Source organism: Elgaria multicarinata, chromosome 3, assembly GCF_023053635.1.
Source record: "Elgaria multicarinata webbii isolate HBS135686 ecotype San Diego chromosome 3, rElgMul1.1.pri, whole genome shotgun sequence".
In the NCBI taxonomy this organism is placed as follows: Eukaryota; Metazoa; Chordata; class Lepidosauria; order Squamata; family Anguidae; genus Elgaria; species Elgaria multicarinata.
This window is the reverse complement of record NC_086173.1, coordinates 51422648-51440399: the sequence shown is the minus strand read 5'-3', so window position 1 is coordinate 51440399 and position 17752 is coordinate 51422648. Positions and strand designations below refer to the sequence as shown.

At 40.3% G+C, this 17752-nt stretch overlaps 1 protein-coding gene and 1 non-coding gene across 3 annotated transcripts in view; one reads left to right on the top strand and one right to left on the bottom strand.

Annotated features, from left to right (window-relative positions):
* The window catches only part of TMEM104 (transmembrane protein 104), a 93209-nt gene that overhangs the window by 53624 nt on the left and 21833 nt on the right, over nt 1-17752 (bottom strand). For both annotated transcript variants that reach the window (XM_063120250.1, XM_063120251.1), the window contains exons 7-8: nt 12224-12323; nt 10853-10961 (exon numbers count right to left, since the gene is read on the bottom strand). In XM_063120250.1, the coding sequence (XP_062976320.1) occupies nt 10853-10961; nt 12224-12323 (209 nt within the window). The remainder of the gene's footprint in view (nt 1-10852; nt 10962-12223; nt 12324-17752) is intronic.
* LOC134397079 (U6 spliceosomal RNA) lies at nt 3176-3279 on the top strand. The gene has a single exon (XR_010025347.1). It is a non-coding gene; the product is annotated as a U6 spliceosomal RNA (small nuclear RNA).

The following is a 17752-nucleotide window of genomic DNA, read 5'->3' as shown; positions in this document are numbered from 1 at the left end:
CCTACACCTGTCATAATATAAGCATCTCTGCTCCTCATGTCAGAGTTCTGAAATCTCCAGACTATGAGATGTGCAACAATAAGTATCCAGGGGGTTGTATAGGAGGTTGCACTTGTGGCACACTTATGGTGTGAAACATCTGTGAAGCAAAGCAAGAAGACATGGCTGAATGCATCCTTGACTGAACCAAAAGCAAACCAAGTCCTTGTTGTCATCATAAACATATACAGTCTAGAAATCTACTTCTTGACACAAAGACACACTGAAAATAGCCAAAGGAGAAGGGGCTACACTGTTACAGTTAAAGATAGGCCCTCACTTTTTCACCACAGGTCAACCAAGTCCTTTCAGTAGCGTTTGAAGAGGATTTACATGACTGAAAACACGCAGCAAATACTGGACCGGTTTGCATGTCACAATAAGCCAGATTGAAAATCAGCCATGGTGGATCACTAACCCAGGTTACTCCTGACGGATGAACAGGCGCTCTGTGGCTTGCAATGGCTTGTTTCCCCTTAGACCTCCTGCCCAGTCCCAGCACGTAAACCCATGAGTCTTTGCAGCATAACCTCAGCAAGCTATTTCACTACTCTGTTAGGAGGGCAGAGGTTTTCTTGTATTTTTTTTCAACCTTCCAGATTTACACATATTTAACCTTATTTTTTTCACCTTTGAGATTTGCACAAATTCACTAAAGCACAGCAATTACTGCAAATAAGTGCACTTGTGTACAATAAGTGTACAATCTCCCCGCAAAGTTAAAAAAAGTTACATTTGTTCAAATCTCTCCAAAGGTGGAGAAAAATACAGCTACATTTGTGCAAACTCCACAAAAGTGTGTGTTTGGGGGGGAGGTGCTCCTGTCTAGGGAGACGATGAAGTGGAAGAGTAAATTGACAAGTGTCATTTCTTATCAATCTATCAGAAGATGAGCAGATGGTGTGGGAGGATGGAAGCGGGTGACGGCACTTGGAGGTCACAAGGCGCAACCAGGGTTTTTGCTGCTCTTGCTAGGCAGCTCTGCAGCCCTTTCCTTCAAGCCATACATAAGCCACTCTGCCAGGTTCACATGTCATGACAAGCCACTCTGAAAACAAACCACTTTAAAACCCCAACTACACGGCATGTGTTCGCAGGGTGGCTTGTGCATGGTTAACAAACCACACTGGGGAAAGCGCACTGGGTTTAGACATCACAACAACCCACCCTTCAAATACTTGAAAGGTTATCACACAGAGGAGGGCCAGGATCTCTTCTCAATCATCCCAAAGTGCAAGGCACGGAATAATGGGCTGAAGTTACAGGAAGCCAGATGCCAGCTGGACATCAGGAAAATCTTCCTGACTGTTAGAGCAGTACAACAATGGAACCAATGATCTAGGGAGGTCGTGGGCTCTCCCACACTAGAGGCATTCAAGAGGCAGCTGGACAACCATCTGTCAGGGATGCTTTAATGTAGATTCTTGCATTGAGCAGGGGGCTGGACTCGATGGTCTTATAGGCCTCTTCCAACTCTACTATTCTATGATTCAATGAAACAAGGGTGACAACCCACCATGGGTTGTTGTGACATATGAACCAAGTCATCCTCTGACTCAGTCAATTTTGACTTCCTCAGTACTTTTACCATATGGTTCAGACATGCTAACTAAAGTCAAATGTGGTAGGTCAACTGTCTCTTTCTGTAACATTTGATGCATTTACAAATGTGCAAAAATTATACAGCAAAGGCATGCTGGGGGAACTATAAATGGCTGAAGCTCCCAGAAGAATACATACTGCATGTTTTCTGTCACATAAATGCCAAACATTAAAAAGATGACATTGCTGAGCTACAATACAAGTGTGCTACATCTTTTGCCCTCGTTGAATGCGATGGCCTAAAGCTATGTTGACTAAAGGTAGATCCCCATGCTGATTACCGTGCCCCAGTGTATATGAATCCTTTGACATTGTTTTCATACAACATTAAGTAACTGGCATATGCCCAACCTGAGATGTGGCACTTCAGCTCTGGTATATGAAGAGGGAAGGCTTCTTTGAATTTATAAGGCAGCCTTTGCTCTCTTCAGAGCAAAGTACTTTTTGTAAGTATGCATTGCTCAGAGCCAGATGGAACAGCTGCTATAAAACCCGTCTCTCTGGAAAAGCTGTATTCAACCAGCTTTGCCCTCTACACAAGGGCCATTTGGGTTAAATAGTGATAATAGCCATACCAATTAGTATTAACATTCAAGGAAGATAGGCTTCTTTCAGAAGCTTACAGCTGCATAAAGCACGGGGGAAAAAAGGAGTTTCTCCAAGGATTTAAGCAAACATGGTGAGAGCCCAGTCCAGATAAACATAAAGCAGCAAAAATCAAACCCCAACTTGCAACTACTAGGGAAACCTCTGCTGCACCTTGAGACAGAAAAGAAGAATCTTCCACTTGGAAGCACCTGTATTTTCATGAGGAATCAATTAAGGCTTGCTATCATATAGACCACATCAGTTAAAGTAGGACTTCTGAATGCTACATACCCAGCCCTTTATAGCTTCCCATTTCTTAAAAGACAGGGCACTTGTGCTGTGACACTGGAAGTATTTGGCAACCACTACTGCCAGAAGAAAAGCAGTTGTTGGGGGTAGGGGGTGCTCCCTTCAAGCTCATGACAACACAAAGCTTTTCTGTTCCGTAAATGAAATGGCAACTCCCATCATGCCTCACCATTGGCTATGCTGGCTAGGACTGATGAAAGTTGAAGGCCAAAGCATCCGGACTGCCATAAGTTGCACACACCCTGCCCTATATTTTATAATATGAGTTTATTATTTTCAACGGGACTGAGAAGCAGTGTATCTGAGAGGACTTCTCTACCTCACACCCATATAAGGGCTTGATTTAACTCCACAGAACCAATCAAGACCATAAATTTAACTTAAAGCAGGGCAGTGATGATGGGTGCTTTTGGGGCAATTTGCCCAGATGCACACACACTCTACAATCATGATTTTAAAATTCATCAGCTTCATTTTAAAAACTGCTTTGCCTCTGGTGTCTCCTTAACTCTGCCCCTCCACTAGCCGCCACTGCAGAACAGTGAGCGTGGCTGGAGCCAGCAATGGTCGTGGCCTGGGTGCACATACACACTGACGCACACACACAAATTATCCTTGCTTTTATAGGCTCCCTACTTCGCTTCGGCAGCACATATAGTAAAAATTGGAACGATACAGAGAAGATTAGCATGGTTCCTGCGCAAGGATGACACACAAATTCGTGAAGCGTTCCATATTTTTAATATCTTAATCACCCACGTTTATTTTAATGGTTTTTAATGCTTCACGTATGTATGTTATGTGTTTTAGAATTTTAAATTTTGTATACTTGTTTTTATCTCAATTTTAGAATTTCTGTAAACCGCCCAGAGAGCTCTAGCTATGGGGGTGGTATATGAATGAATGAATGAATGAATGAAAGAAAGAAAGAAAGAGCGAGCAACTATTGTCCAGATCACAGCACTGGATTGGGGTTTGCCAGAGAGTTTAGTTGGAAACCTCAAATTCAAAACATTTGAGAAACATTAGAAACACAACAGACATATCCCTCTCTCTCTCTCTCTCAATCCAAATGTAAATTATATGATTTGCACAATTTCATCACAGTTTTTCCAATATAAAAATCTACAGGGAGATTTAATCATCAAAGAAAAGTTTTGATAAACCATATTTGCTCCATGCACCCAAGTATTAGCAGCCTTACTACTCAAGCTCAAACAACTGCATCCAAATCAGTCCATGTAAGACACTTAGTATCAGACAGGCAACTCTTAAAATTTACAAGCATTTCTAAAGGATGAGGAGGGTGCGTGTTCAAGAAAGGAAATGACCATTTCAATCAACAATAATACTGGGTCTATTCGCTTAGACCTGTTTGCACACCTAGAATGCTTGCGCCAAAGTACATGCTGTTATAGGGTTATTAGAGAGTTGGTTCCCCTCCAATAAGCGATGCTGCCCAGGTTCAGACAACATGACAAGCTGTGCCCGGGCGGTGATTACGAAAATCGCTCCCCACACACACACAGTGCATGCCATGATTTAAATAAGTCACATGTCTTATTTTAATTTTGTGATCCAGGTCACGACAAAGACGTTGATTGCAGTCTCTCATGCTAGTCTTGGGCAGGTAGCAACATTCCAAGAGAAAGAAAATAAGAAAAATGCACATCTAACAAGTGATACATTTCAGCATTGGTGTTTCTGGTTATATGAATCAGACAAGGATTGCTTCTTTAGGGTTCTGTTTGCTCAGTATTCTAATCAGTATCAGGCTGGGGTGACATTGTCCCTTCCTAAAGAAAATTGGTAAGTGCTTGCGAGCCCTCATTTTATTCATTGCACCAACATACTTCCAACTGGGATAATCTCCATTAAACCATCTGTGCTCCCATATTTGCTCAGCCTGCACCCGCTGGGCTCCCTGTAACACCGCAGCATCTGTGATCCTGTACGCACAGATACCACTCCTTGTCCTGATTAGCCAAAAAGCCTCAGCCCAAACCCTGACAGAACAGATGTACAAGAATGTCCCAAACTGCACAAATTAGGCACAACAGCACCTTCTGAAATACTTTCTTCCAAACCAGTATTATCTTCCTCTACCTTGGGAGCTTTAGCCATTTCCTCTCTGTGCCCTCAAGGTAGCTGAATAGCAGAGGGGAAAGTAAAGCTGATCTGATGGAGAGCAGAGGTGATGTAATTATTGTGCTGCATCCGGGCGACCAGACTCACCCATTGGATGGCTACTTACTGCTCCAATTTAAATTCTCACATAAATTGCTAGGACAAAAAAAAATCAAGTGCTATAGCATAGTTCTAATCAATAGTAAAACTGAGAACACATGAAATAAGCTAGGTTCAGTACACAGAAAGTTAATTCTTAAGATCACCATCCAAATCCTATGCAGAATACAAATAGCTATCTTTATTGAGGAATATGCAGGAAAGAACTGTGTTATTCCACAATTATTCCAGAGAACTGCCTCATATCACTTTGGACCCAGAAATATGACATATGACAACCAGTAATAACACAGGATTGTTCTGATATAACACTAAATCATGGTTTGCCATTACATGAGAAAGGTGTGTTTCCTCTACCTTTCTCTCAATCCGGTTCAGTTAGTTGCTTCCTCAGCAGTGGTGGGCAGTCTTCAGACTTGTATTTATTTATTTTATTACGTTTATATGCCGCCCCCATAGCCGAAGCTCTCTGGGCGGTTTACAACCAATCTCCTTACAACCAATGAAGCTCACACATCAAATATTTTCCAGCAGTTAGTCAGAAACCCTAGGATGGAAAGAACTCCCCTAAAATCAATTGCTTAGAATGTTAAGTCATTGTGTGTTAATAACACAACCCTAATATGATCTGGGACCTGGTTTTGGAAAATGAGCCACAAACTTGTTTGGGCACAACATATGCATACGGTTTGCTGCATACTCCTGGCATCCAACCCGGCATGGGTTGGTGGCACCACAACCAACTATAAACTCTACAGTTGTTGTTTTTTAGTGGGGGGGGGCAGGGAGTGTAATCTGATATGAAATCAGGGAAGACAAGTTTTTGTCTGCTGCTGTTGTTTTCTAGAGCCTTGATATTATTAATGAGACTGAATAGTTAAACGTTTGGCTGTTTTTTCTTCTCTTTTTAATGTAACTCTGAGAGTGGATGCTGCATAAACATGGCGATGAATAAAAATATTTTGGAGGCCTGTGCTTCTTTTGTACTTGGGCAGGTTCACAGGTGTGTGTAAGCCAGGGCTGGACCCTGGAGCCGAAGTCCAGGGCCTCCAAATGACTGTCAGAGAACCACCTGCCATGGTCATGTCATGGCGGACGTTGCTCGCAACAGAATCCTTGCTTATTTTTATTTTTTTTTAAAAAATAACATTTTGTCAGGGGGCAGGCAATCCAGAACGCACATGATTACAGACACTCAATTTGTTCTTTTTTACCTTTAGAACATATTAACTTTGGGTTGGAGAGTAGAAGGGCATGTGCTTTTGGACAGTGGGAGGCAACTTCCAGACCCCAATTTCTCTGAGTCACTTGAGACTTTGAAGAGAGGCAAAGTCATTTTGTAATTGAGGATGAGTAAAAATGAAATAGGAGGGGGAGAACTGTATTTCAGATTAAATGGTCTCCGAGCAGCAGCACTCATATCTGTGCCCAGGACCCTGCCCCGTTCCAAGTCTGGCTGGGGCACGGGGAAAGTGTACGTCTCCAAACTGAAGCCTGGTTGGCATATACTTTGTTTTACTAGAACCTCAAGATCCACTGACCAGAGCTTGGTGCAAAAGATATACACCTAGAATTAAAAAAAACCCTCTGAAGCCAGAGTTTTATTTCAAGTACCTGAACTGAACAAAGCTCACAGTCCTTCCACACAGAAATCCACTTCTGGTTACCCACGTTTTCTTCATTCAGCAATATAATTTAAGGCGAGGGAGTGATTTTGTTACTACTATTGCTAAAGAATCAAGAGCCAGAAATACTTTCTGATATACTGCAAATGAACCAAAGATCTAACAGTACATCCCAATCTACCTTCTGCTCACCCCTCTTTTTATAGGCCAATCTGGTTGCCATTACATCCAAACTGGCAAATGATAGTTTACACTTGCCCTCCAAACCAGGATTACAAACAAGTTACTAACCATGACCCAAACTATGATTTTGCTGAAGAGGAAGTAACTAACTCAATTGTAGCATATAAGCTCAAGACTTGTTCATAACTCCACATAATTCACTACAATGTTTTGCTGTTACAGGACAGTCAAGAGAGTGAGATCACTTTGGCTTTAGATGCTGAGATTTAGCAAATAGACAATAAGTTATAACCGTACATATTTTTCATTTCCAGAGACAATGAGTCAAGTTAAATGGACCATCATGTCAGCCAATCTTCCAGTTGTATTACAAACAACATAAGAATAGCCGATTAATAAACAGCCCTACTTCAATGCCCATCTGTGTCTTCCAAAAGAATGGAAACAGAACGGAGCCTAAAATGACATAACAGGGGTGGGGGAGGGGGGAAGAACAAACATTTCACCAATGCTTTCCATTACCTGTTTATTTTGCAAGGCTGTACTTTCAGAGGAAATTTTCAAGACAGATGAAATAACACTGAAATTTGTGCAGGACAAAGGATGATGTAGGCCCAGCAGACTGTGTGCAGACAGTGCAGCTACACTTAGGTGTGCTGGAGTCTGCAGAGCAATATTAAGAATGCTGCACAGGCAGGCAAACTCATCAGAGAGCAACTTAATCTGTCTAAATATTCTCATTACGTACATGGCATTCAGCTTTCATTCTTGGAGCAGCGGAACAGAGACCATTTCCAGAGGACTTTTGGGACATTAAGCTACGAAATAGGCTTTTATGTCAGCCACTGTCTCCTCCCCTTTCCCAGCTCCGTGATGCAGTGTTTGGAACTTATTACTGCAACAGGATTGGAGGGGATGAATAAAGAAAAACAGGGACCTTCAGAGTAGAGGGAGATGACAGCTCTTCTAAGACAACAAAAAAAGCCCAGTTAATTCAGTACTTGTGGCAGTTACCAATTCTAAAAACACAACCAAAGTATTTCCAAGGATGCAAAGACATTGTGCACCCAGAAAATAAAACCCACAAGCCCAAACAGTGGCATAGTAGAGCCAGGGCTCACAGGTTCATGGCGCCACCACTTTTTGATTAATAGGGATGCTCTTATCATCTGCCACCCCACACTCCTCAGACTTCTCTGCTTCCTCTGAGCTAAGCTGCAATCTCACAGTAGGTGAGGGGTAATGAATTTTCACAGCAACAGTATATTGTTCCCTGTTGGAATGGGCAACTAAGAACCATTACTTTACAAAAGATTTGCTCTTGGTGGAGATGAAACAGATACAACTAGTTTGATGATACAGATCCACACAGCTGCCTATATTCTTGGACTCTCCTTGGGGGTGTGCCTGCACTTCAGAAATTCCCACTGCAACACCGTCCTCAAATTTATGACAAAAATGTATGCATTCAAATAATTGTGGAGAAGAATACACAGAAAGCCTGCAAACGTGACTGCCCTGAGAAAGCCTGCATAATTTATGTTAGGAGTAGAGTCTACTATTTCTTAGGCTACAGTTCTCGCCTAGGAAAGAAGAAAGTGACACCGGACTCAGTGAGGCAGGCATCCCAATCTTTTTTTTTATACTGGAACTAGCCTGTTTTAGAGGCTCTGTTTCTTCTTAAGTGCACCAATGTATTCAGTAGGAAATCCAAAGAGTGTAGAAGACACATTATTTACTTTTGGAAATGGCTCTGTGCTAACGTCTAGACAAACATATATGTACACAAAACTGACAGGTCAGTGCATATAATTAGAGGATTAAGCCAAACTTTGAGGTTCCCCCATTGCATTTCCGACATAGTCATCCCAATAGCCCTAATCAAGAGGCTATACAACAACAGAGCTTCCAACAACTGCCACCCCATCTTCCCTACAAAGATGGATGAAACTTCAGAAAAAGCACAGTCTGAGGAGATGCCACAAATAAAAAGTGCAAAATTCCAATGGATGTATTCAAAAGGACTTTGATATCTCAAAAATGACTTCCTGGGTCACAGCCAGCATTATTAGGGCCCAGTCTGCATAATTCTGGGCTATTGTGAACACAGCAGCATGCTGGTGCACACTGCCCGATAGCTTCCACCTCAAGAGTTGATTATAGGCTCAAGCTCTGGCCTGTCAGGGGAGAAAAAAAGCAGAGTTATTGGTTCACAAGTGATGGCTAACAACGCACGAATCAAAATGTCCCTTGGTTGTTTAGCTGCTCCCACTTGCAGCGGAGCAATCAGGTAACATGTATCAGCATGATGCTGTGTTCACAATAATCCAGAATTTAAAAAAGATTCTGAGATGCCGTATGAACCGGCTTATGTATAATCCCCTGTCCAAAGTACTATCCATTTTCAAAATACTACTTGTGGCATTACTACAAACCAGCAACTAAAGACAAGTAGCGGTTTTTAATCAGTATGTACAAGTTTGCCCCTCTTCACACCCTCTGTCATGCCCCTCCGCTGTTTCCTTGACCTCCTTCCCTCAGTTCCTTAACTGTCCCACCTTCCTAACATTGTGAAGCATGCATTATTTCTTGACCCCAGAGCCTGAGTGAATATTCTGACATGCTCAACAGAAACTACCTTCCAATTAGTTTAGTGAGATCAATGTTCAGGCTAAGGAATATCCAACATTCAAATAAAAACAGAATCCTTTAGTTTTATTATTCACTTCTAAATCCTATGGGAAAGGAGGGGGGCAAGTAATATGTGAACCCAAGGCTTGCCTCCAATTTCACCACACATAGCAGCAGTAGCAAGAGGGGAGTAACACCTGAAAGCTACAGCAGCAAAAAAGTGGGAAATAATGAAGGGTGAAATAGCAATTAACAGTAGGCACTTATTAGTGATCCACGTAATTTATCAGTTTTTCTGATTACTCCTTCACATTTATTTAGCAATGTGCTGGAATGCAAAAATTACTCCTGATTGTATGGTGCTAGTAAAAGGTGCTGGGAGAAATGAAATTGAAGGCCGAGAAAGGAAGACTTAATACTGCCACAGACCTGACAGATGAGAATGTATCCTTCAAATCCAAAACAAAGACAAACAAAGAAAATAATATCATAGAATTTGCCCACACAGAGCAGTAAACCTACTGCTTCTACAAATACTGTTTTTTAAAAAAGTTAGCTAATGACAATTATCTTTATGAATTATAGGTGCAATATCTGGGAGGTGCAGGCAGTAATTAATGCCTGTCTGCTTTTCCTGATGAGTTCCTTCTGGTGGGTCAAAGAGTTATTGAAATTCAGCTAGAAAATCTTCAATCATGTAGAAATTCCGAAGAAATGGGCCTAGACACAGTTTAATAAAGCAATAATAATTCTTTAAATAATTAACCAGGCTGTGACATTTGTTAATATCCCTGAGGCCTAACTTCTGCTCCAGCATTATTACTGCAAAACAACAAAAAAGTGCTGCTCAGGGAAATGATCCAGTCGGCACACACACAAACCACAACCTGCACATGCACATTCAAATGAAAACTGAATACATTGCCTCGGGTCTTTTCTTCCCTGCCACCCACTTGTGTCGGCCCTCAGCGGTCAACAGCAATATTTATTTTTAGCCATAAAGTTGGTTATAAATTTCAGGGGGGGAAGTAGTCTCTCTTTTGCTCCCCATTTCTTATTCCAAATTATTATTATTTGCTTGAATATTACCAAATAACTCCCACGTTTGTCACAGCAAACTCCCGACATAGATGCTTTAGAACACCCAGTTCCTATTATAGGCCAAAGAAAATCTTAATACACATTGGAATACTTGTGCAATAGGACCAACAGTGACAAACCTTTGACAGAGTGACATTTGTTGGATATCTAGCAACATACAAGAAGCACCCCTACTTAAATACTAATGTTTCACGTGTAAAAGAAACAAACACACACACATGTTGCAATACAAAGAGAACATGCATTTAGAGCATCATTCCTCAAGGTGCATTCCAATGCACACTATCAAAAGACTTTTGTAGGACCCACATCACTTAAGCAATGTAGCTATAGCTCGTGTGGCAGAGAAGGGATACATATTGCAGCAGAGAGGAGCAGCAAACTAGGAGAGAAACTATGACAAAACTCTCAGTAATTAACCAAAATGGGAAACTGATCAGGACAACATGCCTACAAGTGCAGAATCAGTTATTCATTCATTTGTTTATTTTTAAAGGATATAAGATTTACACAGTCTGGACACTCACCAGATATATTCTGTATGCATCAATCCGTCTGATTTGGCCCCAGCACTTCTCCGTGTCATTATACTTCGTACCATCTTCAACACTGCATGAATGATTGCCAGTCACACTACTGACAAGAAGAGAACAAAAGCAGACCATAATTAATACACTTCTGCAAACATGAAGAGGAATTATTAACACCACATAGCTCAGGGAAAAGACACAGAACACATTTTTCTACTAACTTCATTATATGTCCAGGAAACAATTTTGGGGATCATGAACTAACAGTGGCATCATCATCATCATCATCATCATCATCATCATCATCATCATCATTTAAATACAAGCAGATGACTGCACTGGGGACAGTAAAATGTGTACTTTCCCAGCACTATTTGACACCAATACTAGAAGGCAGCCTTAGAACGACCCCCACCCCATCTAACATCAGTTTAGTGCTGCTTTACGTGTTATAGAGGGAACACACACATTTCCCCTTACAAAGCACACACAAGGTCAATCAAGAGCCCCATGTTCTTAAACATTGGACTCTACAGATTTAGCTTAGGCTGTTATACCAACTATGCCCTTATCTGGACAGAGATAGCCTAGCTAGAGTTATCTATGCTCTGATAACCCCTCAGCTGGATTACTGCAATGCATTGATACATGAGGCTGCCTTTGAAAATGGTCCAGAAACTTCAGCTGGTACAAAACAGGACAGCAAGACTGTTAATAGGGACTGGCCAATGGGACCACATTATGCCAGTACTTTTCCAGCTTTACTGGCTACCAGCCAGGTCCAGGCCTGATTCAAAGTGCTGGTATTAACATTCAAAGCCCTAAACAGTTTGGGGCCAGGTTATCTAAAGGAACACCTCCTCCCATATGTACGTGTCCTGACCCTAAGAACATATTCAGGGGTCCTTCTCCATGAGCCCCTGCCAAAGGAAGTGAGGTAGGTGGCTACCAGGAGGAAGGCCTTTTCTGCTGTGGCATCCCAGCTGTGGAATGAACTCCCTAGAGAAGTCTGCTTGACACCTATGTTATACAGTTTTCAACACCAGGTGAAGACCATTCTATTTTCCCACTATTTTAACATTTTACCATCGTACCCTTTTAACTTTTCTGTTTTTTAAATCTGTATTTTAATCTCTGCATTGCTGCTCTGTTTAATTCTGGTTGTACCTTTATACTGAATTTTTATATTGTGGTTTAAGTTTTATACTTTAATTGTACTTTACGGTTTTATTTTTTGTGAACTGCCCAAAGAGCTTCAGCTATTGGGTGGTATAGAAATGTAATAAATAAATAACTTTCTATCGGAGCCATCAATGTGAAATAGTTATATCATACTCCAACAAATATTGTCACCAAAACCACACTCACCAGGTCACCTGCATGAGAGAAACTGGGACAGCAGCAGCATATATTGCCAGATCACCGTAGAGGTAGATGATTATACAGACATAAAATAAATTGACTCCCACTGTAAAGAAAGGGAATAATAAAAGTAGGGTTGGGCTACACCAGTCTATTCTTGGAATTTCACATTTAAAACCAGATTCTAGGTCGTTTACACACGTGGTTTGTTTTTGTTTTGTTACTGTTATTCAAATTGTTATTAATTTTGAAAATTCAGTTTAACTTAGGGGAAAATCAACAGCAGCATACAGAAGATCCAGGTTACACCAACATTTCTTCCCCTTATATTAATAAAAACAGGCTACTAAGCATTGCAATTTGTTGGCTATTCCAAAATAGCTTAAATCACTTCTATTGTTGCTCAAACCTAGCATAAGATCTCCGCCCCTTACTAGCTCTAATAATTCCAGTTAATTTAGTTAGAACTGCAAAATTCCATAGCTTTATGTATCACTCTCTCATTTGTGGAATCTGATCCCATGCTTTACATATTCTACTTTATGAGCAACAATCATGTGATAAAGACATGCATCCTTATCTTTATCAACCCTTTAAAGTTTGTTAATAAAAAAAATCTTAGTTTCAAGAAGTATTTCCACCACCACCCCAACTTTATTAACTGATATTAAAACTTGTCAATATCTCTTAGCCTACCATTGCCAATGGTAAAAATCCCCCCTCAATCAGTTGCATTTCTACCATATCCCAAAGTACTCTTGATGAACCTTCCCAACGCTCTTCAAGTGCGTCAAGTCTGGTTGGTAGTGTTTTTTTTTTAATGCTTAGTATTTAGTTTTCTGCTGGTTACATTTGCTTTATCAAAACCTGTGAAGACTAAAATCTTCTAACGCAGGGGCATAAACTAGATTGAGAGATGATTCCCCACTCCCAATCCAGCCCTGTATGGACTGAATGATGTCTAAGTGGCAGGGCCAAACCCCCTCATGTCAACTGGTTCCCAGCAGGCACAAAGGGAACTGGCTTTTCTGCGCACAGGAGCCAACAAGGGGGGTGGAACAACCTCCATTGGCACTAATGTAGCGTGTGTGTGTGTGTGTGTGTGTGTGTGTGTGTGTGTGTGAGCGCACACATTTTACTTTTTCTTTAGCCCCTGTGGAAGGAAAGTGTCTGTATGGGAAGATTTCAACCTCCTCTACACTTGTGCAATGGTCCCAATCCAGATTGGGGTGAAACCAGATGTACACTACATATTTAACACATCTTCTTCAATATTTTTTTTTAAAAAAGAAACTTTCTTTTCCTGAAGCCTTTTTTTGTTTTTTTCCAAAAAAATGAAGAAAAAATGGATTATGGAATGTTTTATTTTAGCATGATGAATAAAATGTTTAAGACAAGGTGTTCAAATATTTACTTCTCCAAATGTTTTCTAAAAACTATGTACAGTATCAGATTATTACAATTTCTGTGCACCGTGGACAAGCAAGTCCTAGGTTGCAAAATGAGACTACAACTCTCAAATGCAAGAGCAAGATGCATTTCTGTCTCTCGGGGGCACTGCCATTGAAGCAGAGACTGAAACTGATAGTGATAGCTATAGCTCAGAAAATGAGTCTGATTAAATTTCATGCATATTCATTAAATCTTGGTCCCAATGGGTGCTTTATGTCTGCTTGACACTGTGTGGAGGACTAGGGGAGAAATAAATAATTTTCTTTGTTACTAATGTTGATGGTTTCTTCTGTTTGTTTTTAATTGTTTTTTTGTCTGCTCCTCATAAACTGGCAAAGCCAAAGAGGTTCCTTACAGTTCAGGTGTTCCTTACAGTTCAGGAGCTGTACTTTTAATATAACAAATGTTATAATTTTATACCAAACCAATGCATATATAATTACATTTTATGTTCCTAAAGTAACAAAATGATTTTCAACCTGTAAAAAGTGCTAAAATTGCATTCCCCCTATTTTCTCGAAAATTTCAGTCTGTTCTCCCCCCCACACCCAAACACACACACAAAATGGTTTTTTTCCATGGTTTCAAAATTTCCAGAAATTTTACATCTCTAGCCTTAAGTGTCTATGTTAAGCTTACAAATTCTATAGTAGCTCTTTTTCAAAGCCATACACAATTCCAGTCCCACAAAATCTCCATATTATAAAAAAGGTTACCCTACTGCCACCATATCTTTTCTCTAGAAGATGTTGAGGGGGGAAAGAATCAGCTATTTTACAGACACACACACACACACAAATTACCAAGAGACAAACCCTGCTCTCATGAGCAGAAATCAATAAGGATAAAGAGATGCCAAAATACACCAGCTTGTCTTTAAAGAAATGAAACTGAATACCTCAGTCTAAACAGATTTCATTTCAAAAGGCAAGCAAGACAAGGAAACAAAACATGCATTGTTTCATATAAAAAGAGAGGAGATAGGAACATGGGAAGAAAGCAAAGAAACAAATAAAGATGTTCGATGAGAATACTAATCTGGCAACAGGTCTAAACAATACCATGCCTAAAAGTTGCTTTGGTTGTTGCAATTTGCAAGTGGGTGAAGGACCCTGAGTAGCTTATCTGTCCTGTTCTCTGGCATCCTTTATGAACTCCAAAGAACAGTTCTTGCATTTCCCATTGCATAAACTACAGGTGCAAAGATTCCTGTTATATCTCACTGTGGGGGAAATGCAAAAGTTTGTTCTAATGTTCAAAGCAGAATTCATTTCTTAGTCTCTCTGCAAGTTACAATGGCAAAGACTCTCTATCTGCGCTAACATAACTTTAAGTCTCAAATAACATGCAAAAAATAATGCAGATGAGTTGCTCTCTGATCAAGGCAAAATAAATAAATTAGTAAGTAAACAATATACTTATTCACTGTTATACCACAGCTGAATACACTGAGAAGATCACAAAGCACTCTGTAGACTAAATGTTCTTCCAGAGCCAGGAAAAGTGCAATGTACAGTGCTATGTCCAGCACATTAATAGTCCTATTCACCATAGGCCTTCAACAGGAGTACACATTTTATATTGAGTAAGCTGGATACTGGAAACCCTCAATAGGCTAATGACCGGAAAGCAAAAAGCCCTTGCATACATCTCCAGCACACTCATTATTTTCTACTCTAAGTAAAAGCCTTCTTCCATTTACTAATATTTTGGCTCTTCAAAATATTATCCATCTCAGAAGTGAGGTCACATCTACTCTTTACAATCAAACAGAAGGATCAGCATTACAATCTGGACAGAAAAAAAGGTGCAGAAACCATAATAAAACTAGATGTCCTGATAACATCCAGTCTATACATTTGCGTGAATCATGCAGGGTTATTTACCCATACAATAACCACATAATTATATCCATAGCTAGCTATTAATAATGCAAACAGGAATCAAGACAAATAGGACAATCCTAACCATATTTACTCAGAAATAAGATCCATAAAGTTCAATGGGGCTTACTCCTAGGTAACTATTCCTTTTTATATGACTACAGCCATATAAAAACCTTGTTCAAGGTGGGAACTCAAATCTGAGTTCTTTCAAGCAAAATTGGTACATTTATTATGCGTATTTTGTCAGATTTGATTCTTTCCCCCAGCAACTTCCTGATATAATATTATTAGATACATAGCCCCAATTTGGGGGAGGGGGAGTGATGAGAAAGAAGTATAGGTCTCATGGAATTCTGGCAGCAAAGGAATTCGGACTACTGTTGAAGTTGAGAGTCAAGATGCTATGAATACTTCATCGAGTCTCCAGGATTTTAGAAATCTTCTTTCAAATTTCTTGAATGAATCTCTGCAACTATAAAAATTAGAAATGGGCTATTTTAAAATGTGACTCTCAGAAACCTGATGGAAGCCACCAGATACTGAAATAGACACATCTGTAGTATAGTCACCATCACACGATAAACTAATGTCCTGATCTTGGTCAATCTTCAGGAATCCATTTTTCAGTTGATATTTCTTATTCATTATCTTTAACCAAAGCGAGTTCTCTCTCTTTTGGCAAAATGCTGTCTTTAAAGAAGGAGTCTTTAAAGAAGGAGCTCTCTTTACTTCAGTTTTGACATCTATGGACAAAAAGCTCTCTAAGGAAGCATGCTGTAACAAACGTTTGAAACTGTCATCACAATTCAAGAACTTGGTTTCCACAAATGTCACCAATCAATGGCCAAACTACACCTTGTAAATGGACAAAGTAAAAGATGTGATGCAGGGGAAGGATGTGGAAGGATTGCTATTATTCATTGTTAATATCACACCAACTGGGTGTGATATTAAGCAGTTAGGTCTTAATATATGGATTTGAATCATGCACCTACCTCTGACCAGTTAATTATAGTCCACTTGGCTATAAACCAGGTACTTGTTGGGTAAGAAACAAAATTGCTGGATGTACTGCTGGTCACGTTACTCTCTTTCTTAGGCTAAAAAAATGGCTGTGCCTTAACCACAGCAGCTCAAGGCATTTATTCAAAACGTAGTCCAAGAACAACATTCAATTCAAGGCCTCCTTTATTTGAAACCTTAGTCCTTTAGCCTGTTTTACTCTCCCTCTGTGGGACATCTCTTGAAAGAAGGACCCCTTCTTTCTTACTTATTCAGAAAAGACATTGCATCTCAGGTTGACCTTTACAACAAGCAGTGGATTTCAGGTGAGAGCACCACCCAGTAGCCTCCGCCCTCCCACCTACAGATAGACGTTAGCGTCAGTTCTGTTTTATAAACTGCCATCGACCTTCATTGATCAATACTTTCATTACTGGACACAAAGCAGGAAGATCAATGACTTCCTGCAAGGATGGTACATGATGTATGTGCCTAGAATCCATTATTACAATAAATGACTCCTGGAGACCTGATAGAGAACACCCAGCTATCCTTCAGATGAGATTCCCTTCACAGGAGATGGACAGAGGCCTTCCCCCCCCCTCCTTAAGATGGCTGCAAATCTATCCCCTACAGAAAGCAGTCAAGTCAGAAGTGGAAGATTTATCCACAGCTTAACTCCTAAGATTGCACATCCAGAGCATGTCAGATTGTTAAGATAGTCAAGGGAAATGAGCAGAGAATACAGTGAAAACAAGGGTTTTGCTTTTAACAGACCAATAACTCTCAAAAGAATGTATAACAGAGCCACAACCCATCTTCATTTAGCCATGAAACTACGAAAGTCCTATTCTTTGACTGCACAACATAAATCTCTCTCTCTTAATAACAAGACTGTAAGGTATTGGAGGGGTGGCATTAACACACACAGTCAGTTTGCACAGACTTATTTCAGGCTCAAATAAAAGCACAAAATATGCAGAAAAGCAAGGTCAGATGTTCTCCCTTAAGAGCAAATCACTGAAATAAACATGTGTAAATTCTGAACATGCCCAGCTGCACATAGCCTGGTGAGTTCTAAAGTGAGGGATGGAACATGAGAGTTAAAAACAGTTAATGGCATCTGGGAAATTCTGGCACCCAGCCAAGATTCACCAAGAGAAGTCTATGTTGAGGCAGAGGGTGGAGGAGAAAC